General features: G+C 36.4%; 1 protein-coding gene and 1 long non-coding RNA gene across 4 annotated transcripts; both read right to left on the bottom strand.

Moving 5' to 3' along the window:
• Nucleotides 1-987: 987 nt before the first annotated feature.
• On the bottom strand, nt 988-3639 carry LOC134137113 (uncharacterized). Its single transcript, XR_009957627.1, has 2 exons — nt 3487-3639; nt 988-2170 (listed from the first exon to the last, which is right to left on the bottom strand). It is a non-coding gene; the product is annotated as an uncharacterized LOC134137113 (long non-coding RNA).
• A 3756-nt stretch (nt 3640-7395) lies between these two features.
• On the bottom strand, nt 7396-25750 carry WASHC3 (WASH complex subunit 3). Of its 3 annotated transcripts, none has more exons than XM_062589498.1 (7): nt 25625-25750; nt 24128-24226; nt 21752-21817; nt 20241-20369; nt 17915-18025; nt 12563-12627; nt 7396-9174 (listed from the first exon to the last, which is right to left on the bottom strand). In XM_062589498.1, the coding sequence occupies exons 1-7, from the start codon at nt 25673-25675 to the stop codon at nt 9090-9092; spliced, it is 606 nt and encodes a 201-aa protein (XP_062445482.1). In that variant the 5' UTR covers nt 25676-25750; the 3' UTR covers nt 7396-9089. The 3 variants fall into 3 exon arrangements, with proteins under 3 accessions (XP_062445482.1, XP_062445490.1, XP_062445495.1); XM_062589506.1 differs by having other exon boundaries at nt 17915-18022; XM_062589511.1 differs by lacking the exon at nt 12563-12627.
• Nucleotides 25751-26277: the final 527 nt, after the last annotated feature.

The following is a 26277-nucleotide window of genomic DNA, read 5'->3' as shown; positions in this document are numbered from 1 at the left end:
CTGTTTCTTCTTTTCTAATCTAGAACCATCTGATCTTGGTTTGTGATTAAATGGAAATAGAACAGAGCTGTAACAGTGTAATGGTTTCAGTGACCGTCCAGAAGGTTTCATCCCAATGCTCCCGTCTTCCCAAATCTTGAGAAACAAAACAGACAAACAAACAAACAAAAAACCCAAACCAAACAAAAAACAGCTCAGAACAAGGTGAGGAGAAGCCAGGTAATGGTTTGTGCTGGTGGAAATTAGGGGAACTTTAATGACTCCCTGTATTGTATCTTGTGGATCTCAGTGGGAGCTGAAGGCATTCATCACTGTACAAGATTTGTCCTTTCTAAAGTTAGAGACAGTAACATGTATAGTGACTTACAGTGACTATACTTAGTGACTTAATGAATTTCAGCAGCAAGCTTGATTAATTTTAAAAGCACTTGGGACAGCAGAAGAGAGAATTTCCAATCTCTGAAAATACCACAGGAGTTTTATTGATTTTTCTGTCAAATTATCAGCTCCTATGGTTAAAAATAAATCCTGTCATCATTTATTTTGTTAATTCTTTGTTTTTTTCAGAAAAAAAGAGTAAAACTCATAGATCAAAACCATTTGTAGGTCACCAAGGTTGCATAAAATACTGTGTAAATGTTGTAAAACCAAACAAAGCAAAATTATTCTGCTGTAAATAATATGTGGCTACCATTTGTTTACAATTTAGTCCAGCTATCGAAACAAGTGAAACATTTTGATAAATGATTCACAATTATTTTGTAAAGAACATAGATTAGGGGAGGCATATTCAACATCTGCTCTTTTAGCATCTGCAGTACTGCTGAACCTCAGCTCCCTCTGCTTGGGTAATATGAAGTTACCAGAACTCTTGGGGTCAATCTAAATAAATTAGATATATATGCTGCTCACTGCACTTTCTACTGATAAGCTGATTCCATTGCAGCCATCCTAATATTTTAAAAGAAAAAAAATAAACGCAATGAATTGTTTCATCATTTTATTTAATTCTTTACGGCAGAAGGATTTATAGAGAATAGTGGGATTTGGAGTTAACAATACACCATTTTCTTAGTACACAAATGACTTCAGATCAGCAATTATAATTTGTTTAGAGGATAAACAGGGAAATATTCTGTATCAAAGGGCTGTTGGAAGTGATGTGGAGAAGGAGAATGTTTGGTTGCCTGCGAAGGCTGGAGCGAGGATTGTTTCAAAGCCAGGTTTCAAATATCATCTGTTTTCACTATAACCCTATGCAACAAAACAAGCTTCAGTAAAATTTTCACTTTAAGTGGGAGAAAATTTGATTGTTTTGCTTTTTTCCCCTGTCATCTCTTCAGTCATTCAGAAAGATAGGTGAAGGAATTTTGTTTGTTTGGGTCTTGGACATAAAGAAAGAAAGTGCTTTGCTCAGGAACAGATAAAATGTTGCAAATTGGAATTAGAAACGTGAACATGTTGAGAAGTTAGGAGTGCATATGTGAGAATGCGTATGTGGGGATGCGTTTATATGAAATTAAAGAGTTTATAAAATACACACTTTCAAAATCTAAGGATAAAGATTCAGTCCTTAATCAAGCTGACTAGCTGACTATAAATGCCTTCTTGCTTCCCAGTTCACTATGTTTTCATTTGCAGGCTAGAGAAAAAGAGACCAAGCAAAACTCTTGAAGTACAGTGAAGACTGGCACTAAAATTAATCTGCTATGCTAACTTAAAATTAGAAAATCAGAAATTTTTTTTAATTATTTAAAAAAAGAAAAAGGAAACTCTCAAAGGTGAAGGGGCTCACAGACCCTGGAGTTAGGCTGTTGCATGAGTTGAATGTCACTGTGTACAAATTGGCAAATCCCCCTACTGATAACGCACCCATAACTTACGACACTGCCTTACCAAAGACAGCTGTTGAAAGAATCCAGTGTCATGTATTTGGGCAAGACTAAGCAATGTGGTCTCTGAGAGAAGTGAGATTAAAACACAGTGTGAAGCAGGCAGAATATGAGTAGCTGTACATGGTAGTGTCAGTGGCTGACACTTGGAACACCTGGAAATCCCGTGGAAGCCAACAGCAGGCAGTGGAGTACAGAGATGGCTGCCCAGGAGAGGCAGGTCCTGGAAGAAACAGCTAGGGCAGTGTGTACTGATATGCACGATGACAGAGACACAACTGCAATGGAAAAAGAAAAATGTCCAAAACAGGAGAAAGACAAGTTCTGTTATGCAAACCATTCTGTTGATACGTCAAAAGAAAAGTGTTTGTACTCCCACCTGATTTTCTATCTATTCTATTATGCAACACTAGCACAGACTGGTCCGCTGTGAGCACAGTATAAATCATTCCTGAAGAAAACTGTCTTACTGTTTCTGTCCCCTCTGCCAAGATTTCAGTCTCCACAAAAACATGACATCTCTTTTCATCTCACCTGGGCAACTTTCAAAATATTTTCTGATAGGTGTATACTTAAAGCAAGCTGTTCAGGGAAATGAACAGAATCTAAATTCCGGGGGAGCTCTAATATGTAGCAGAGTGGCTTTGGTCTCTAAGATGCAAACTCTAAGTGCACATGTCCTCTAGGAGGTTTATAGACTTTATGCTCATAAAGATCTGCTGGATACAGTGGAAACCATGCTTAGTACACTTCAGATTCTAACTGCCAGGCAGTTTAGTTGCCACTGGTTATATTCTCCCTGGCAGTGTTCTAGTGCTGTGCTGTTCTGCTGATGGAGACATTTCCTGAATAAAGAAAATCCATGTCACAACCCTAGAAGTGAGTTCAGTCTGTAACTAGAGAGGATGAAAGGCTCCTGGCTGATAAGAGGGCCAGAGGGTCAGACCCTAGGGGGGGGCTGATCACTTGGGGTCTAAGGCAGCTTGTCACTGCAGCCTTTCTTCAGTGCAAATACTATTACATTCTTTTTCTCCTGCCCAGTTACTTATTTTCACCAGACCCTTAGGGACTCAAATTTTTGAGACACATTCCTCTCCTCCCCACCAAAATGTGATGGAAACTAGATAGCATGTTCTGAATGTTGAAGAAAATTAAGGATAGACACATACACAAGTGATGGTAATTTGATAGGAAATCAGGCTGAATTTTTCACAATTAAACTATGATACAGAAGCTATCAGAGTGGCTCTTTAAAATGGAAGAGCTCTAAAGAAAGATTTGCATGGTTTTAAACTATGGTAATAGGCCAACTCAGCAACATTTGAAGAGCAAGGATGCCTGGAGGCTGAAAGAACAGTAACAAAAGCCGAACATTTAGAATAGGAGGTAAACATGAAAGCCAAGTCAAACAGAAGCTATAATGAGAAAAATAATACTAATAGTCGTGCACCCCTGCTATTTTAAATATATTCAGCTGCTTTGAATTTTTCTCCTTAATGTATCAGACACTTCTGTACAGGCAACCTTTTGTACATCACAACTCTTCCCTAAACTATTCCAAATGTATGATAAGGCACTATGAACCATTACTCACCTAATCAATTATTATGAAAATAGTGGCTGCCCACACTTTCACCTTTTGCCTTTGATCATACTAGCCATCATGCTGGGCAAACAAGGTAATGTTGTTCAAGGTTTCTTGGAAGAAGTCTCCATTCTTACTATTTGGCAACTCACTGCCAAACCACAGCACTGAGGAAAAAACAAATGATAAAACAACTGAGAAAATCGCATACTCTTTTACTGTTCACTCCCCTTCCTACTTCTATCTTTCTCTAAAAGTAGGTGAACTGGGTCCAGAAGATCAAACGATCATCTCAGAGTGCAAAAGTATTCCTTAGTAAAGAGGTGTTGGAAAGTGGTGTAGAGAAATCAACATTATAAAATATTAATTGTGAACATTTTAGCTTTTATGGGGGAAAGATTCCCTTTGTCCCTGAAAACCAGTATAAACTGTACTACAAGAAATTACACAAGGATTTTGGAATCATTTGGTAATATAGAGTCACTGAAACATTAGAGACCGTTGGAAAGGGTAATCGCAGCTCTTCAGAGAGTTATTTGTAATAGACCTTATAAGCTCTTTCTGCTGTCCAACTTTTCACAGCAGGGTAAGGGCAGGGTAATTCTAGTGTACTCAAATTCTCACCATTACAAGTGACATGCACGGCAGGGCTTGTTAAACAGCTGATGGTACATCAGCTCAGAAAAAGGACTGCTCATATAGGTGTAAAATATCACCCCTAGATCCTTTCTTCCAATCATCCTTTTCAGCCCTCAGGTGTAATCTATCCAGGAAGAGACTGGTCCTAAGCCTTTTACTGTAACTTCTGATTCCACGGACAGGAACAGAACACAATACTGAAGCAGAAAAGGGGATTTTTAGTGTTCAGGGAGCAGCAGGCCCACAGTGGAAGTAGGCTTTCTTTTTTCTCATAACTTTCAAGTATGCTTATATACTAGAATGTACAAAAAGGAGCTTGAAGAACAAAAAGCACACTTCCCATAGCACAGAACTCTATTATTTGTCATTTCAGTTCATTCCTTCATAGAGAGCATAACAGTTATGAAGTCTGACACAAGAATCCATCTGCAAAGTTAACATTAATTCAGAATTCTTCATTCCATCCATGTATGTGACAAAGGGCTATACACAAATGGAGAAAATAGCCCATTTGTTTGAGGTTAAGACTGTCATAATCAAGTATTTAAAAAAAACACTTAAAAACTGGAAAAATATAAAGGTTTCACGTTATACCTGTCCTTACCCAGTGACCTGCATATTAACGTATAGCTATTCAAACTGAAGTTTCCTTAAAATGAGAATATTTACTGACACATACTATCTAAACTTGTTTCTATTGCTCATTTCCTGTATGGCATGGAGTATATAATTTTAATTTTCTGCTTAGTTTCCCTCATAATGAAATAGCCCATTAATCTCCCTTAAAACAGTACTGTATTAGCAAAGTCAGACAGCCAAACACAAGACAAGAATATTCACAGCTTCCAGAATTAATGCAAAAAGTTTCTGGAAGCAATAACAAACTTGTAATTTAGCACTGAAGTCACTCTCTGCTTACAGTTAGAATAAAATCCTAGTAGCAGAAGAAAAGGACTACCAGAGAGAGAACCATAACACCAAGCAAGTCACAGGCCTCAGCTAATATGATCCTTCTTATCTTGCCTGCAGCGTGGTGTGAGAGACCAACATAAAGAATAGCAACAATAACATGCTGCGTGTTATTGCAGGCATTTAACGTACAGTCATCTCAGAAAACAAGATGTCAAGTTTTCCAAAGAGCAAGGAAATACATCTTCTGCTTTGCTTTGCAGATAAATCTGTTGTATCCTTGTATCAACTTTCACACGACAAAGCAAGGGAGTAGATTCCCAGTACGCTGAAGCCTGCGATGAACTTCAGTTTCTTGTTACATAACGTTATGGAAAGCAAAATTGGCTTCATCAGATACAACTAGAAGTGCTGATCTTAGCGACATTCTCTTTTTCAAAGTACAGCCTAAAATTCCTTATGACTGTTTTTTCACCAAATTTCAACCTATACACTTAAATCAGTAGTATAAATAACATGCACACTGGAAAGAGAAAAGAGAGAGAGAGACTTGCAAAAAAGACCACCAATTTTACTTTCAAATGTAGCTGAACAGGAGAGCTGAGAGGGATAGATTAATGATTAATAGTGCTAAACTAGGACTTCAGTATGAAGTCGTTTTCCTGTCCAGATGTTGTTTTTGCCTTTGATGGTTGTCTGAGGTTTGACTTTCATAAATACAGATATGCACCTAGTCTTCAAGCACCTACATGCATTTAAAATGGCTGTAATATCTTTAAGAAACTGTTCTTTACACATTCTGCATTCTAGCTCATCTGTAAAATTAGGAAGACTGTGGTGGGGTTACTCCTCCATCATTTAAACATGATTACATAACAGATACATTCAACAGTTATTCCAGCAAGAAGCTGAAGTAGTTCTCATGTCTCTAACTTGTAATATTGTCCCTGATGGAGATTTTAAATCTATTTATTATTTGAGTATATTAAAGGCATATGACTGATGCATCTTATTTATTCTATACTGCATCTTTCAACAATTCATTGCTTGTGGAAGCTTCTTAAAAATAACTAACTTAAAAATGGACTTCTCCCCTTGAAAGGACTGCGTATATCAGATTACTATGCAGCCAAGTTGAAACACTCCTCCATCTTCTATTCCAAAACAGATGGTAAATAATGAGCAAATTGGAACATTCACTGCTTATAGTATTTAGCTTGCGGTTAAGGCCTTTCCAGCTTCCTGGGTTAGCACCAGCTCACTAGAAAAGTGCTGCAGATCAAGAAGGACTAGAACAGCTGACATAATTCTGTCTCAAATCAACCATCCCATATTTAATAACTTCTTGTGTCAGCATGTGTCCATGTGTTAGGGAAACTAAGCTGAAACATTTCAAATTGAACTTGGCCGCAGCCTAAGAGAACAGAAATGTGTTTAACAGATGAAGCTGGCAGGAACGGAGAGGTGTAGCGTGTTCAGAGGTTCCGAAGATATCAAAAGGAGGATGGCTGCTGATGCACTGAAGGTGGAAGGGAACGATTTTTCCTTGTTTGCCACGGATCCCCACAGTTCAAACATATAGATTTTCACAGTCTAGTGTGGCATCACTGAAGTGGGAGATGAGACAAAGTGGCAAGATTTGTCTTAAGATTTCTGCAAGCCTACCAAGACTGCACTATTCCATGGTAAACAACCGCCTTGCAAAGAACCAATTCTTAAACAATTACTTCAGTATGTCTACTAGCAAAATTACTACTTCTGTGACACACACACACACACACACACACACACACACACACACACACACATTTGTAATTACCAGTTAATCATTCCTCATTATAACAAGCAATTGTGGGCTGGAGGCTTCCTGTTTCATTTCATGTAAGAATACATCTGCAGTGATGCAGCAGACAATCAGCTTTGATCTCTTCAGACTGAAATTACTTTATAGAAAAAGCTTCTTCAAAATGATAAATAATAGAAGTCATACTTCCTTAAATATGTTTTGTTAATCTTTTTTATTAAGAAAAAACTAACTAGTATGCCTCTAGTAAACTCTCAAGCTCATATTAAAATATATAAGGAAGCAATATGACTTAGAGTATCAAACACCCTTCTCATTAATTTCAATCTTGCTTAAAGTTTCTTGTTAGAATAGTATTAGCACAGTATTCAGCTCTTCTCTAGTCAAGACAACTGACATGGTTTAGGTTAAACTTTAAACCCCTATTTTCAAAACTCTTTAGCTAACAGATTGATACAACTTTAGCATAACTAGATTTGGAGAAACATGATATAATTACAGGTATTCCAGAAGAATTTTCAAAATCCTGTTTAAAACAACATATGGGAACAAAATAAGAGCCACAATTTTGGTTTACAAAACATAACTTTAATTATACAGATTGCTTCAATGAGTTTTCAAATATAGATTTCATAAAGTTAACAGTATTTTAACACATGGTTTCTGAAATACCATTACAACATTCATTTTTGAAATAGTTATTGCTAATATGTTAACACTTGTCAAGTTTTGCCACGTGTTAGTTATTGAACACTTCTGTTAAGTGTTTAGTAAAAATTACTCTTCACTGAAATACCATCTCTAGACATTCCCTAGTATAGATACTCTCTTCTAGGAATTCATGTATTATTTTGATATACAAGTTATGAATAGCTTAATTACATCTGCTAGACTCAAATGGAGCCATGTTTAAATTAAAGAAAAAAACTAGTTAACCTATTAAAATGGCATAAATAAGTAAGAGAGGAGATAATGATTCAGTCATAAAAGTTAACAAATTTATATATTCAGGGCAACAATTTTAGTCTTTTCTTGCTCTCAGGAAGAATGTGAAATAGCAGAAAGTGAACGATTTTCTGGCCCACAGCATTCTGGTATAATCACAGTAATATGAGGGATTCAAACAGACAGCAAAGAATTTCATGTGGAACAAATTAAATAAAGATGATTCTTTAACGAAATGTCATTTTTGACTCATGTCGTCGATTAAGTACTTCGGAGGGAAGAGAGATGATCCATATTGTGGGTTAGACAAGCTCTGAGTGAATTCTTCATATTGTTCACCAATGCATACCTCAAGAGGTGGTGAAGAAGTTTATCATTATATAAACTGAACTTTGGCTTCTTTGCTGAAATTACCACCAACAGCACCAACTTGGAGGTGATTTCTTATCCTGTGTGGACTGCACAGCTACAGCCCATTTCATATGAGCCAAACAGCTGTCGGAAAGTGGCTTCTACCGACCTGTATGATAGTGAATAAGCAGTGAGACTCAGGTGTTCCATTAATAATCTCCCAGTGGCTGACTTCAACAGTGCCATTTTCAAAACTATCTTGCAACATTTGTAGCTTCGTACACCACTCTAACATGAATCTGATAAATCCACTTGTCTATAGTGCAGGAATTTCTGTAACAACTCTAAAGTGAAACTGGGTAGCAATATACACCTTGAAAATAGATTCAGATTTTTAATTGTATTCTTCCACTTGTAGTTCAATTTCTCTCCAAAGAGAAACGAATATCACTGATTTGAATCATCATACAATAGTTGACTCTTCTGTGAAATTCTTGTTCCATCACTTCAGTTACAGTATATAACAAAATAATTGTAGTTCATCAGTTTACAATTAATAATTTCATTTGAAAAGTTACTCTGCTTCTAAGTTATTGGACAGAAAGATGGCAACTTTGACTAAGAGTGTTACATAGGAAGTTTAATAATGACTACAATGCAGTCTTAGAGAACTGGAGTTTCCGAGGTGTGGAATTTTTAGTAATTTCAGAAGAATCAGAAAAGCATCTAAAGTAATGCACTATCAACAACTGCAAGGATCTCATGATTAATTCTCATGGTGGAAAGGGTCAGGTCTAACACTCTGTCTGTTCAAACTTTCTAGGAGAGAAGATGGAAGACTTGAGTGCTAAGAAAAGCTGTTAGATAAATCATCATCCATATGGCCCCAAACATAACATTCTCCGCTAAAGCTTCAAACATAGTAGCATTTAATAGAAGTTTCCAAAGGCTGAAACCAGTCTCTTTAGTCACTAAATGAAGATTCACTATCAGAACTCTCTTCTGCATTCCCATCATCTCCCCAAGCAGGTACAGGGGCATCTGGGGTCCTGCAGGCAACAGAAAGGTTCTATTTTGTAAATCCTAGAAGATGGCTGAGAATACACGTAGCTTATATATTTAACGTCTTTTACGGTAATTGCATGCACTTTATACCCACAGCATTTAACACAGCAACTGTTGAGAGTTTACAAACACATACCTGATCAGTGTTGCTTCACCTACAATTGAAAGACGAACACTAGGAACTGTAACTCACTGGACTTCAAAACTCTGTAGACCTCAGTTTGAAGGCATACCTTTGAGGTTATCAAGAGTTTAAAATAAGCAATACTGATTAATTCATTTTTTTTAATCTTCAGAGGTTCTAGGGCTAAAAGGAACATGCTGTACACCATTAAGCAGTGTAAATAGTACATGAAAAAATAAGACAGGAAATGAACAATACTGTATCCAACTAAAACTTCAGGGATAATTTAGAGAAGCAAAAAAGAATTACTCAGAGTGGAATTTGGCTAGAACACTGGGTTAAATCTGACATGCAAGTGCAGCCATGGGATTTTTATTGACTATAAATGATCAGATCTCTTGTATCTAGTTTTGAAGAGAATATTTAAGATGGATCTGTAACATCATGTCAAAATGTTTGTTCATGGAGTCTACTGAGGAAGAAAAGGAGGGAACCAAAGCACCTAAAAAAATAACCAATACTACTAATTAAAGACCCTGTTTCTCCTTGGAGTTTCCCGCCTAAGTATGCAGTAAGCTTGACAATGCAAGCAAAACTGTGTGTGGTAAATTCAGAAATCAATGTACAAAGCATACACAAAATTATACTTGGGGAAGGGGAGCAATGATCTTCATGAAAACTAGCTTCTTTTGTCATAGTTTGCAGCTCTCTCTAGAAAAAATGCCAAGTTTTAAACTAAGCTAATAATTATATTGTTAGTCTTGTTGACATTTATCTGCGCGTTATTCCTCTGTGTCAGGCCAGAAAACTTATTTTCCAATTGAAAATCTGCTTACTGTATTTCCTCTGTTGGAAAACCCAGGATATACTTAAAGTGTTTATAAACATTTTAGCGCAACAGTGAAAGGTATATTAAAGAACTGTAAGAGAGTCTTCTCCACACCTTCTCTACCTCCAAAATAAATTATGAGAGCCTTTGTTTTTTCATGCAAATACCACTTCACAATATTATTCCTTGTTGTCATGGCAATGACAAAACAGAAAAGCTGTGCAAAGAGATGTGATCTGGAGAGACCAGCGCAAAAAAAGATAGCAATTCTGTAGTTCAGGAGGGCAAGACAAAACCTCCTGCAATTGTAGACAGACAGGAGAGGAAGGGTAAGAATCAGAAGTTAAAAATAGATAGATCTGGAGCTAAACAGAATAGGTAGTTTTCAAATTCTGTGAAAAGAGCAGAAAAGAGGCAGAAGATAAAAGAGAAGCAAAGGTAAAACGGTGAAAGAAAGAGACCATAAACTATTCCATCCTACTAGAATTAGCATCTCTCTGCAGCCACAGAAAGGACACATTCAGTCACCCAGTAGTAACTGAGAGACTCTGGATTAAGTGATTTAGCATTCAGCAACATGTGAATTCTCCTAATTTTTCCTCAAGGAACAAAACCCCACAATTAGGACTGAGAGGTCAGGCCAAATCAACACGGACACTCAAGAGCTGGGGCATGAATGGCAAGGTACATAAAAAGTGAAACTACTTAAAGCAGGAAGATGAAAATGAAACTTACCCTACCACCTGTAAAATATTTTAAAAATCTTTCAAACAACACCAGTTTTTCAAAGAGATCTTAAAGAAAGCTGATGATTTGGGAAGGTGCATAACCAGACAGGCTGCCTCTACTGTTTCAAGTTTGTAACAATTTAAAGAAAATCTGCCTCAACATTAATATTTCACAGATTCCTTGAAGGCAATCTGAGACCAAACCCCAAACATATTCTGTGTGCCTCAATCCACAGTTACAACTTTGCTTCCTTAACTCTTTCCAAAACAGACTGTACAAAAGCAGAAACTTACTAAAAAGTAAAAGCATTTGAAATATTAACAGATTATCTTCTTTTTATCTGCTGTTAAATTCCGTCCAGACATGAAGAAATAGCAGCATTTACAAAAAGTTATGGACCAGGAAGATAGAGTGAGAAATACAATTAGATCACACACAGAGTAAAATCATCTCTGATAATTCTGTCTCAGACTTGTAAAGATTCTTAGTTCCATTCTGTTTCTTGTATCTCATTTGATCAGTAAAAATGTCAAATGAGGAATAACTAATTTAGGTATATTTGGATACCATGAAATAGCTGGGAGATTCAGCATATGACAATACTTCAGTTTTTTGATATTTTTGCTTACTTTATTAAAGGAGTTAGTTTCAGAATAAGCCTTTCCAAAATGTGAAAAGGATTCACTGGAAAGCAGAAACAGACTTTCTAATACACTGACAATTTTTGCAGAGGCTACAAAAATATTCCAAGCAGTTTAGTGGCTATTATGTATGAATGAAGCTTACTATTTAATATTTCATTGTGATCAGTTTAGCACAATTTCTACAAAACAGTGCAGCAAAATTAAACTGAATCTCAAGTGTAAGAAAATCCTGAGATACACGCTTATGGCCACACAAGTAGATTTGAAAATGAATATGTATTCTTCACTGGTATTCTTCACATTGGGTTACCTCATTCAACAGCCACAGTTTTGAGCTGTTGGCTTTAGCTTTCTGTGTTACTGCTGAAGTCATGCTGTACACCCTATATGATAAGGGAATCTGGAAAAAAGTTTGTCACCTTATGCATGAGGCACAATAAAATAAGGCTTGTTCTTATCGGCCTATAAAGATGATAATTACTGAAATAAAAGTATTAGAAGAAAATATCTGGGAAAAACATTATACTGTGCTCAGAGCAGTTCAGTAAAAATGGCTGCTGATACGTTATTTGATTCCCCACTGCTAGATGCACTCAGCCAAAGAGAATTTTCTCTACTTTGTCGTTGCTATATCCTCTTTCTGGAACTGCATCACTGGTGTCTGGCTTGGAAGAAGTTTTTCTATCTCCTCTCAAGTTTGAATGGAAAAGACCAGTATCTTTTTGTTTGGGAAGGTACAACAACTGCCCATTCGAATCCTAACCTCACCCTCATATCTACTGGGTCTTGCCCTGAGGTAGAGAATATTGAAAAGATACCTCATGCTTTAGATTGCATCCCTCCTCCTCTGGTACTGACGACTCTCTTTATGAGCTATAAAATACTAAAACAGCCCTCATAACAGAATTCAAAACTTATTTTAATGCTTCTAATTTAGATTCGTAACACCATAAACAAGCATTTCTAACCATTTTTCTTCCAAAATTTTAAAACACATGGTTGCATTCTAGCCCTCCTGAATGTTGTAAGTTGAAAATACTACTTACTCAAGAAGATCTGGATTTAGCCCCTCAGAAATCATTTTGTTTCGTATTGCCATTACAGGAACACCCTGTATAGGAGGAGGAAGTGGAATATAAATCTATTGGACACAAACAGATGAACTGAATTACACAGATTCTTTTACACTTTCTTACACATTTAGACATGCCACTTTTTGAACAAGAGCATGAGATGATAATCTCATTGGCCATCTGTACGAACCTAGAAGAAATAAATGATTGTGTTTAAACAAACATACAGCAAGGCACAGGCTGCAGAAACAACTCTGTGCTACTGCCAACTACAAGTTTAAGTGGCTGGAAAAGGAAAAATGGGAGAGACCTCTTAGGAAACATCAAAGGCCCTTTTAGTCCATGTTATATTTATTACATAACATCCAGAGAAAGTTGATGGAAGGGAATCAGGAATAGCTAGATATCTGCAATTCAGGCGCATGAAAACAGTAAGCTGAAGTTATGTGAATGGAAGAGAAGGTGAAGAAACTGCATAACAGAAAAAAAAACACAGAACTGTTGTGCTGGAAGGACAAGGACTCAGATACACTGAGCATACAGATAAAAGCAAGAGAGGGGTTCAGCAACGGCCTAGGAAGGATACCTTAAGTCAGTGCTAAAAATTGGAAAAATCTTTTAAAAGCACATAGAAAAAGGCAAACAGGACATGAAAGCAGAAGCACAATTTAAAAGTGATTCCTCCGAATACAAGTGTTTGTACAGTCAGGCTTGAATCTTGTGGACAGACATTAGCCAAGTATATACGTGTTAAGAAAAATTCCTTCCTCTCACTGCAAATCCTTCCACAGTTTCTGTACTTTATTTTATTCAGCAACACCTAAACATCCTCACCCTGGACCGGATACCCAAGAACAGCTTGACCCACGTCGTCTTACAAGATCCATTCCAACAAACTACTTCTATATTTCCACTAGAGTTGCTCAAAGACAACTTGTTGCTTTGCCATCCCCTCTTGCAGAGGATCGGAAACACCACCTGGACCACTGCATGCCAAGAGGGGGAAAAATAAGAAGAAAGGACCCAATTTCTGATCTGCAAGGGATACAGCTAGTGGTGGTCTACGGAAAGACAGAAGAGACTTCAAAATGAACAGTAGTGTGAGATTTTTTTGGCACAGAATAAATATATTTGTCCAAAGTAAGTAAAACAGTGATAAAAAAAAAAAAAAGGCCAGCCATGACTAACGTTCCAGAGAAGTGTGTGGTACTAGTGACAGTTGCAGCAAGTAGCCAGTTAAGTGAGAGCTAAGCTAGTTCTTTTACTGTTTTCCTGTGCAGATTTGCATTAAGAACCTCAATCAAGATTTCTGCATTAAGACTTCAAAAAAGCACACAGACATAGTTTTATCAATTTAACAGGAATATAAGCAAAAATTTTCCTCTGAAACACTTGTGAGGCCTAACTTATATTAAGGAATTTCTCAGTAAGTCACACCCAATGTACATTACAAAGCAGGAAGCTTTTGTGTATTTCATGACTATGTTTAAAATACTCACTTCTAGGATAGATTTGGACTAACACCAAGGATTGTGTGTCTCTACAAACAATCTTTTACTATCTGATGTTTTTTTCGGTGCCTGGCTGCTCTTAGGGTTCCTTTCCCCAACTCAGCATTTAAAGTAAGCTGAGCTCAGAAGTCACTGATGAAGTGTTTATGCATCAATTCATACCAAGTGAAAACAAGACTGAGTCATCTGATCGGGCGTAGCAGAATTCAGTATTTGCTCTCAATGAAAGGGAGCTCAGCATAGGAACTTCTAAGAATGGATTGGAACTGTTACATTCTATGTTCTCGTTTGGAGAAGTGCTTTATTCCAAAATTGTATGCATCAAAATTTGTAAGAATCATTTTAAGAAGTAAAGACTGAGGAAAATATTTTTCTTGGCTTGTCTGGAGAAGCTGTTCTGGGAAACCAGAGGTGGCTAAGGTGAAAACATAGATCTATTTTCTGATATAGTTAAAAAAACGTAACTGATCAATATGCCAATATGCAAAACACTAGATTTATAAATTAAACAAAAATCAACTGTGTTTCACAGTTACTGTGGGAGGGATTTAAGATCACATCAATTTGAGAAAGATCTTTAACACATACAGACTCAGAGCTTACAGATTTCTAATGAGAACAAAAAATTGTCTCAAAGAACTTCAATGGAAATAAATTTTGTACTAATTACAAAATAAAGGAATTGTGCAATACTAGCCTAACTTCTCAGTATTCAAGCTTTGGAAATACTGAGATCGTTCAAATAGCACTTGCTAATTCATTACGTTTAAGGCACCTTTGTAGGAATTCACAGCCATCCTAAACATCCTTTAAAGAAAACATACCATTTCAGTTCATAAACAGAAACTCTATGTCCCTCAAAGCATGGTCAACACTGTATTACTACAGAAGATTAATAAAAACACAGCTGTAGGGCTAATGGATATCTCAGATGATTAGGATTCTCCTTTTCACATCAGAGATTTGTAACTACTCATTAATAAAATAAAATAAAGAAAATAAAGGAAATAAACTGATACTCTAGTAACCTGTAGATAGGTATTTAAAAGACAGTATGACAGAACCAACAATTTAGCGTGCTTATTTTAAAGAGATGCGTGCCAGCTATATTGCCAGTAACTATGCTGTGGTTAGAGTGAAATAATTGCAGTTTTCAATGCTAGCAAAAAGCTTGGAAGGAACAAACTTACATTAGCTTACATCAAAGCTGGATGTAAACTTACGATGTGATAGAGAACGTATATTATTTAATTTAGGAAAGTACTTTTTTTTTAAAAAAACAGTATTTTAAATTTGAAGTCCAAATTAAATTTTGTGAATGTGCGCATCTATTAATAACAATGCAGCAAGTTATTCTAGGAGAATTGTAATTTTTTCCAAACAATAGACTACAAATCTAGAAATTTCAATTTGTATTTTTTTTAAACGTATCTCAATGATAAGAAAGAAGCAGTTAAGACATCTACACAATCTTAACTTTACCCTATAGGTAACTTTGTCCTGTTAAGTCATTTTAGTATTTGCAATTCCAGAACATCTAAATAAATATTAGATTTAATCTCATAGATACTGTACATGTTTGTAGCCTAGAAGAAAACTATCAGTTCCTCCATAAATCATAGATCTTCAAAACTAATCTTAAGTTTAATCAAAATACCCTTGAACACCATGCTTTTTCTTTCCTGAGAAAGAACAAATAAATTCATTAAGCATTTTATACAATTAGAGTACTGCAATTACTTTACTCTTCATACCTTCATAACTTTTAAACTGGAAAGTCAGAGTCTAACATTGTTATGATCTTAAATCTTATAAAATAATACCAGCAGCCAATTTTGAATACAAAGAGTAACTACACTGAGCACACAGGTGTACTTTTCCAACATAGGAGCCAGCACTGAAGATCCATCCCATTTGTCTCTGCCCAGCTAAGAGTTTGAAAAAATCCAAATCACTACACCACAGCCCTCCTCCCAGACCAGTCCCAGCCTGCTCCTACTTGCTCAGCGGTACGCAGATCCTGGAGAAGCCATAGTGCAAGTAGCAGTCTTGTTGCAAAACCAGTTTCAGCACTATGTGGTATTGAGAGAAGTCACATATCATAACGGGCTGGCACTTTCTTAAGACTAGTGTGGTTCCCATGTTTAATTTTTACTTCAGTCCATGTAAAGCACAGATCAATTTATATTCACAGTACATTCAAATCAGTCAGTAGTTTGGAGTACCTGTAGTTTTGTTTGATGTTTAGAATTCAGTAGGGGTATTTGCATTTTAAACACGAATTTTATCTGAAATCCTTGACTGTTCATCTCACTCTGTCAAAATAAATGCTCTGTACATTCACTATAGTAAATTTGATATTGCTTTTGTAAGGTTTGCTTGAATATTATTGTTGTACATCTGAAAAATATGAATTTAGCACACTCAACTGCAATCAATTAAAATGAATTTGTTACTATTTCACAGAACAGCTATCCTCAGCGTACAAGAAATATCTCTGCAGATTGCTAACTCTTAAATAATACAAAAATTGTGGGCAGTAAATAAATGAATAATTCCAACAAATCTTCAGCTAGAGGCTTAATTCCGGCAAAAGAAACACACTAACTCAAATACTTGATTGTCTCAGAAGACTGCTTTGGCAAATACAAGAACACACATTAATGTGTTGTATGTTAGTTTGACTTTCCTACCACACTGTTTACAACTGGCAGAGAAGTCACCAGAAACTGCCAGTAGAGAGGATAAATGTGGAAAGTGAGATCTCACTCCTTTAGCAGTCACCAAAAAAATGTCAAAGTACTTAGACTATCCAGCTCTTTCACATCCACTTTTAAGATTGGCATTAAATCAACAAGCTAACATGGTGTTCTGCTCCCTGCCATTACCCCACTGCTAGGTTCTTCAAATAGTTTGTAATGACCTATAAAGTGCCAATTTGTGATTCAAATGAAAAGAAAGGTCTGGAACACCACCGCAAGTACCAGACACACCAATTTTAACAATTGCTCTGAAGAGGGAATGAAACTAAGCAGTTAGCTTTAACATAAGCACCATTTTACCCAATTCTATGTGTTATTCATATTTTTTCATAATTTTAATATACACTTTAAAGAAAATTCTCCAGTGATCGCTGGAAAATAAAGGTAAAAAAAAAAAATTGTTTCCAACCTCATTTTTAATTTTGTGCAAGTGAAAAAGGAGCTTTTAAAAGACAACCCCAAGAACCTCCAATTCATCTTTTCATCCCTTCACTTTTTTTCACACACTTGAACATTTAGATTACATTCATTTATTTCCTACTTACCTGTAGAAAAACCCACAACTGAAAACAAAAAACCTACTTCATGAATAACAAGGAACTGAAGTGGAACTAAGTAGGGAAGCAAATCTTGTATCAGTATTTGGAACCATACAGGAATAGTGATAAAGAATATTAAACACTCCTACTCTGTGCTACACCAGCAAAGTTTCATTTTGTGCCCCACAGTAAAAAGAAACTATGATTTATCTGTGTAGACTGAATAACGATTTTGTCAGAATAACTACACTTCTAATATCTTCTATTACTCTAGCTAGTATCACTCTGCATTTATGCACCTCCACATCTTCAGTTCACATGTATACTGACAGAGCTTTGTAGAAAAGACTTTGCTTGAGGCTGTCCCAATGAGGCTGTGCCGGTATTATCCTAGCTTAAAGATTACTGATGTAACATATTTGTTTTCTGATATTTAGTGTTCACTCAAAGCTGAGAGTGATGTTCACCATAAAAATAATGGCATTTCCAAAGAATGCTAGAGAACTGACTTACCACTTGTACCATTTTGAGATATCTGGCATATCTTGGATCTTTGGCAACAGTTCTGATATTTTCTGTTACTACTTCCATCTTCTGTAACCCTTCTTCATGTATATTGTTCTGCTGTACACAAAGAAGATAACGTGTTAATGGTTAGATGTGTAGATCAGAAGCACAGAGCAGTTTCAATCTATAAAATCTGTAACTTAAAGTGTACCTTGTCTTAGATCACAATATTCTGATCTATATTCATAATATTACAGAATTCCAACATGCTTTCATTATTGAACTGTTTCAGATACGATTTTCTACATATAGCAACCATTTTAAATTTTTGCACAATACTTGGGGAAAAAAAAAACAATTCATCGTTGATTTCAAAGGCAATACTGTTTTGAGACAAAAGACTTATACCTGACACTGCTCCAAGAATTATGCTTTTGAAATAGCCATACAAGACAGAAGAAAACATATAATTAATGACTCTTTTTAATCTTAAAACCAAGGCAAAAATATTTGGAGACAGTTGCCCTTAAACTGTGTATATATAAAACGTTTGATCTTGGAAGGTATTACTGACTCATTTTTAGGATTTATTTTGGTTAATTTAGGTGTTGTCTTCACTGGTACTTTCATGCCTATATAATTTTTTATCACATCTTTCTTATCTTTTTAATCACATCATCATATCTTTCTACAAAACAATGAAGAAAACAGTACCTGGAGAGGGGAAAAAAAATACAGCCTAGAGATACTTCTCTCTTTGGACTTTGTGATTCTCACCAAATTGGTCACAGTAAGCAACAGCACATTCAGTGAATACCTAATGCCATAAGACACTCTTCTAACTCATAATACGCCTGTATTAATTTCCTTGCATTTAATGAAAAAAGAGAGTCTAATTTACAAGCTCGCTGTATGAGAAAGAATTTTTTTAAGGATTATATCCATATCTATCTCCCATAGTGGTTCAATGCATTTTTCTCATAATATTTCTTTGATTCCCTGACAAGTGTTTTGTATAGATCATGTAACTTTTAAACTATACTTAAGACTTTTAGTATAAACTTTTAGTATAAATGTTTAGTATTAACAAAAAAGATAACATAAGGAAATCAGAGAGTCCTTGAGAGTAATTAATTAGAGACTCTGGATGCAGTCAGCATTCCAAGTAATAGTTCTAGTCAGCCAGATTAAAAAGTACATGAGCTTCATTTATAATTTTTGTTTCTAATAGACTCAGAAAAATGACAAAGAGTTATAGCACTATATAAAAGACAACACAAAATCGCTGCTACTACAACTACAGTAGCACTATAATAGTGATAATACTATATAATATTATAGTAATAGTACACAAAACTACAATTATCTATACTATTTCTATATTAGCTATTAAATGAACGATTTGAAAGTAGAATTGGAAATGTGTTTTCAGGAGTACGTATTCTGACAGTAATATTTGAGAGGAAGAGGAAGTTTTAAAGAAAATAAAATAACTATAAATCATTCTCTGACATGATTGAAACATGCAATGCTAAATGCGCATTTTGTCTTCCATGCTTCTGGCTGCAAATGAATCTAGAGTTACAAGCTTAATAGGCAGGGAAAGGCAACAGTCTATGTGGGATTTTTAATATTCCAGCTATTAATACTTCACAGCAACTTCCACCAAATGAGAAAATGACTGAGATCAGAACGGAAAGAGAAGAGTTACCGCAATAGGAAATCGGAAAAAAAAGTCCATCTACAAATGACAGCCAGGAAGTCTCACTCTGTGAAGTGGTGATCAGAGTAGTTAATGCTGGGTTAAAAAGAAAACAGTAACTTCTTTGCAGGGATAGAATCTTAATTTTGATCATTTACAAAAAAAACGGCATTTTGCAAATATAAAGATAACAAACAGAAGACATTCACTATAATAACCTCCTTAAAATAATTATGCTAGAAACTTCAGTTTGTACTGAAAGGTAACATTCTAAAGGAAGGATAAAAGAGCTGAAATCATGGGATATGAAATACTGTTCTCATTCATGACCTTCCCAGTCCCTTGATGTAACACATGATCATATTTTACTGTGATTTAACAAAGAGAAAAGAATTGTTTATCATAAGAATTGAGTTAGTTCTAACTATTTAAACTACACAATTAAAAAAGGGGTTACCCTTTTTGCCTTACAAGTAATCACCAATTAAAATTATTTCATTAATGAAAAACATTGTTTTAGAGTTTCATAGTTTCACTAGATTTGTTTCTTCTACTCATTTTAAATCAGATTAGAAACTTGATATGGTGAAATACGTTCCTTCAATATATTATTTATGTTTCATTACTTACTCCAGACTGAGGTGATACAGTTTTCTGTTGATCTGTAGCAGCTTGTGAAACAGGACCATTTGTAACACTATTCATATTTACATTTGACACTTCAAATTTGACGTCTTCTAGGCCAGGAATAGAGGACAACTGAATGCACAAGACATCATTAAATAAACAATGAGCATATCAGAAGTATAGGTGTACAAGAATGTCAGCAGTTTGCTGCTTACCATGTATTCCACAGGTAAGATTAACTTCGGTAAAACTGTATCACTTGGTAAAGTTATCACTGGTTTTGGTATTTTGATTAAGGAAAAAAAAGATTTTTCTAGGCAGATGGCTTCTACAACAAAAAAAATCCCCAAATCACCACTGCAGCTTTCAGTGCTAACACAAAGTTGCAGTGCAGGAAAGGCATTTTAGGCATTAATTAAAGGCATTTTAACAGCTTCTTAGCATTTTACCACAGCACATGTCAACCATGCAAGAGCTGTGCATCTTCTCTGCTACTTCTTCCACAGTGAAAGAAATCATAGCAAAACCAGCTCCATTATTGAACAGATGGGTGACTGGTTAAAGATTCTGCAATCTTCTGTCTTTCACATTTTTTTATGAAAATGCTGAAACTGCAGATATTAAAGGCATTGGATATTTATCTAAAGGAAATTCTATTTAGCATGATTACAAAGAATTTTGAAAAAATTATCACTACAGATCGTTCTTAAGATTTTGAAATAAATTATGCTAGTAACTGCTGTTTGTATTATGACAGTATTTTCCCCATAAAGGTCTTAACAAAGAGTTTCAAAAAATTTCCTCTGCTGCTCTCACTGAAACCAACAGAAATTACTTCCAACGTTAACGAAACGATTTTACAATGTGTTTTTTATTTTAACTAATTAAATGATAATTTAATTCAGGCACATTTGCATTAGCTTAGAGGTAATTTAGGTCACATTTCAAAATCAAAAGCTTTATAAGGGATCCACGTAGTTACTTACTCTGGATGGGGCTGGTTGAAAATCCTTTAAATGCGGTAAGACTTACCAAGATACTTTTGTTTTACACAGGGGACAAGAACTTCTTGCCAGAGCTTGCATGGCAAGTGCAGCTTCATACTGCAACTTCATAATGCAAATTGCATATTTTAGGATCAGAAAATTTCCTTCCCTTTTCTTCTAGAAAAATGTATCAATAAACACAACATAAATAAACTGCCATGTACTCCAGTGGCCCTCTCATTACCCAAATGTTCCTTTCCAGATCCTTCCCACATGCCTAACAGGGAAAACCAGTATTTGTACCACATGCTATCTGTTCCTTTCTTCCATATCAACTACATGTTCAAATATTATAAAACGTAAGTGATCAGGTATGCAAAGTCAGCATTTGCCATCATAGTCTTTTATATTAGCTTTTTCTAATCTTTATGACAACTTATTTGCTCAGTTCAGGCTATTAAAAGGAAGCTAGTTTATGTAATCTAGAAAGTTATCAGTGTTAAAGCACAAGTCTATACACATACAAACCTTTGCATCTAAGATGTTGAGCGTTGTTTCAATTTGTTGGATACGGAGAGAGAGTGCTGACAATTTCTAGGATAGAAAACAATTAAGATATGAAAACACTTCCCCAAGCCACTTTTACATACAATACAGTTCACATTTAGCTAAAAGAATACATAAATAAAATCACTTTTCATTTCACTTGCTAAAGGCAGAGTGTAAACAAGGTAACATGATTATGAAAGAAATGAAACAAAGGCAACATCGCTTTTTTAGTGCAATAGCCAAAATGGTTCGCATTTTAAATAATGTTACTACAGTTTGATCTCCCAAATAATTACGGATAGAAATGAAGACAGAGACTACCGCACAAAAAGGAAGATAAAGTAAACAGGGTATTACTTGGGGCATTCAGATAATAATCCTAGACAACTGTACTCTCACAGTTACCAAAATAATTTTCTTCAAAGTTCTTTCTTTCCAAATGTGAAAGATGAAAAGTGTGTGTGTTCAGCTACATACACATCACATCAAGAAGAAAAATCTCATAAAGAACACAGGAGGTGAATAAAAGTCATATATAGTCAAAACATCCAGTGAACCAGAACAAACCAGAGGCTTTATATGCTCCATGTGCACCTCAATCAAATTTTATCAATGCCTTTTTAAAAATAATGCAATGTTTTTCTCAATTTCTCTATAAGAACTGTCAGTCTTTCAACTAATCATTACCACACAGCGCTAGACCTGTCCAAGTGAACTTGGCTAGCATGCTGGCTGGCAGATATGTACCACGCCGACAGCTTTTTGGCACGTTGGCAAGACTTTGCCTGGCGCGTAAGCTGAACTTTAGCACCCTAAGAAAATGGCAGTTCTGCCAATATGTTAGAAAATTAAAAAGAGATCGACAAAATTTAAGCCTTTCTGAATACTGCACTGGCTTGTTTACAGATGGCTCTTTGTTCTTGAAGAGGAGTTAGTTCTTTCTGAAAGGAGCTATATGCTCCGCATGTATTTAGGGAAGAGGAGGAAGCTCACACTGAAGACCGTTAAATAATTTCACAGGTCTAATTTGACTACACAAGAGCCAAGAAATTTAGCGTTAAGAATGGTGTCAGGCTTATTTTTTAATTTCCTGACTTTTGCTGATTTACACTGGGACCTTTGACATTCAAAACACTTCTGTACTTCATAAACACAAAAAAATTTCATGGAGTTTATAAAGCAACCACTTCATCTCTTGGGTAACAATACATTTAGATTAAGAAACTGTTTTAAGTACTTATTTAAGCAATTCAAAATATGGACTTCAATCAGACTTCACAGTGTTGCTCCACATTCAAGATGGCTTTATATACAGCTATATATAGGAATTTCAAAGCACCTGTGTAACAGGTAGTACTAAGACCACATGACAATTTAGACAACTGACAACAATATCATCAGGCAGTCAGAAATGTATCAAGTTAAACAAGTTAAAAATCCAGAAAACAGTTTACTTTTTTCCCTTGAAGCCCCATATGTTGACGTGGCACCCAAATTTTATACTAGTCAGGGGGCTGGCTCAAACCTTGTCTAACAAATAACACAATTTCTCACATTAAGTGGCTTAGTCTAATTGGATATGACAAGTGCTGCTGGCTAGGGCTGTATAGTAGTCTTTGTTGAATAAGTGAGTGAACATTTACAAAAAACCACTAATGATAAAAAGGTTAAGCTTAAAGTCACATTAGAAACCAACCTTTCTAACAGGGAGGAAAGCACTAGGTCTGTTCTGTGACCAATTCCAGTACGGTCAATCTGTTATGTTTTCTTTGACATTAAATCCATCATAAAAACTTGTCAGCATTTACTGTTTTTACTTTTCTGTTTTTGAGAAAGCACTAAAATCAACTGTCTCATGTTCCATGTTAATTACTTGCCAAAAATGTCTTTTTTTCACATGAGTATCATTTACAGTCAGAGCTTAGCATATCATCCTTTCAAAGTAAAGGTGGAAAATATTTGCAAGAAAATTTTGATGTGCATTGTATGATGAGATGAGAGGGATACTGATTTTCAAAACAGATTCAGCACCATAGGAATAAAGCACACTTCTTCCAAAAGAGGAGTATATCTACAAATGGATCTGCTCAGAAAAAAGTCCAGGTATCAAAAAGTATCAAAGACTGTGCCAAATGCCAAAGTTTAAGGGAACGGGTTATCAGTCTGGTATAATCAGCAGTTCACGGATGAAAAAAGTGTGTCTTACGTCTTTACTAAAAGAAACACTGAACAGACTAAAATTTCTGGTTTAAGCTACCAGGTCAATTTGCAGCAAAACATACCTAATTGAATGGTTCTCATTTCCAGAATTTGTTGATTCATTCATATAAATTCACAGATAAGAAATAAACATACCTCTTCACAAACAGTAGAAAATCGGTTGAGAAACTGCACTGTGTGAACCACAAACTGATTTAGAAATGCTACCGTTCTTTTCTGCTGAATAGCAGGAACCTGCATTAAACAGCATAAGAAAATTAGCTTATACATAGCTGTCAATTCTAACATCTGGACTGACATAGTTGTAAAAAACTACAAATATTTTAGAAGAAATTATTTTAGAAATAAGTGTTAAGTGTGCTTGCTATGAATGCATATATATATATATATATATATAAATATATATTTTTTTAATTGCTTATAGATTTTTTTTCACTAAAAATCTTACTAATATCACACTGGAAAAGCTGCAGGATACATGAAAAAGGGAATGTCCTCATAACTAACGGACAGTTACCTTATTTAAGAAAATGTTTTAAAATGAAATCATTGACAATCCTTGAAAATCATCATTAAAATTAAAAGAAATGGAAAGTAGGTTGAAATCTCTTCTTCTGAAGCTTATGGAGGAAAAAGAAAACTTGGCCATCCACAAAAGTACTCAGTTACAGCTATCATCAACATATCATGAGCTGGGATTTTTATTTAAACCATTAAAAAAAGATCCTAATCAGGAACATTCACACAAATATTTACATATAAAACTACACCGTTTTATGGTTAATAGTTGGACAAATTTAAAGTCTTCAATTTCACATAAGTTACACTATGGAACTACCTTAATTAATTGAAGTGGAAGAGAACTTACAAGGAAAAACATTTGTAGCGAAGCTTTTGCTGCACTGAACAACGCTTTGTCTTACTTAGCAACTGTGGATGACTACATTGACAGGACTAGTTGTTCAGCAAGCACCTATAGTTTTTAGTTCTTTGCTGGACTCCAACCTGTCAGTGCAGCCATTCACTATGCTTTGCCAAAATTAAAACTTCCTGATTTTTTGTGAGATTTCGGTGTTCAGTCTGTTCACTTGTACTCCAGAATCTACTAAAGTTCAATTCTGCAGCTCCAAAACCATTAAATGCTGGTCAAAGCCTTGTCAGAAAGTTATGAGATAGGAATATGGATGGAAGGAAGAGAAATCATCAGGGCTGGAACCATCCAATCCTTACGCTTGTTATTTCACAAACAAAGCTAGAAACATGTTTTTTTTTTTTTTTTTTTTTTTTGCATCACTGAATGCCCAGAATAGGCAGTTTTGCATAGGGCTTGTTTCACGACTCTGAGACTGCCGTGGTTTAACCCTTAAATACCATGCTGCGAGGCGCAGCGAAGTGCCTTCAGAAGAGCGCAGGATTGCCCCCTCGGAGACACAGGCTACGACGAGCCAAACCGCCTTTCCCCGGCCTGCGCCCTGCCTGCAGGAACGAAGCTGCTCTCGGGTCACACTGCGCCCTCGGGGCCGGCGGCAGGAGGCGGCGGCGGCGGGGCTCGCCCAGCACCAGGGCCAGCGCAGGGGCGGCCCGGCCGGGCCGTGCCGAGCGCGGGGCTCCGCGGCGGCCCGCGCCCCGTACCTTGGTGAGGTCGATGCCGGAGCCCACGATGGGCAGCCCGTCCTCATCCATCGCGCCGCTCCGCTCCGCTCCGCTCCGCTCCGCGCCGCGCCGCCGAGGCGCGCCGCGCACCCCCGCCAGCCTCCGCCCGCCGCACCCCGGAAGCCCCTAGCGCTCCGTACGCGACCCCTGACCTCTGCCCGGAAACAAACCCGCCGCAGGAGGCCGGGACGGTGCTGGCGGGCGCGCGCCTGTGCGGCGCCGCAGGGCATCACGGGAAGCGTAGTCCGGAGGGCGAAGCACCGCGCTCGCCCTTGGCTTTCTAGTGCATTTAGGAAAAGGCCCCCGTCGCGGCGGGCCCCGCCGGGGGCCTTGGATAACGCGGGTTGTGGAGATGGAGGCTGTGCCCCAGTAGTCAAGACGTCAAAATAATGAGAAATGTCAGCAAGGAAATTGATACTGTTCTGTTGTTTTCTTGGTTTTCTTTCCCTTCCCCCCCATTGATTTGGACAATAGAGGGCCATGCTTTGAATATAGGAGATAAAATCATGAGCACTGCATGAGCCTGGGATATTCGGAAAAAAAAGATTTTTTTTAAAAAGTGGCAACAACCAAGTTATGAAAGGTTCCTGTACTTTACTGCGTAAGCAAAAGGAAATAATGGTGAACCTTAA

Source organism: Rhea pennata, chromosome 1 (assembly GCF_028389875.1).
Source record: "Rhea pennata isolate bPtePen1 chromosome 1, bPtePen1.pri, whole genome shotgun sequence".
NCBI lineage: Eukaryota > Metazoa > Chordata > Aves > Rheiformes > Rheidae > Rhea > Rhea pennata.
The sequence above is the reverse complement of the archived record's forward strand: the minus strand, read 5'-3'. Positions and strand labels throughout refer to the sequence as shown.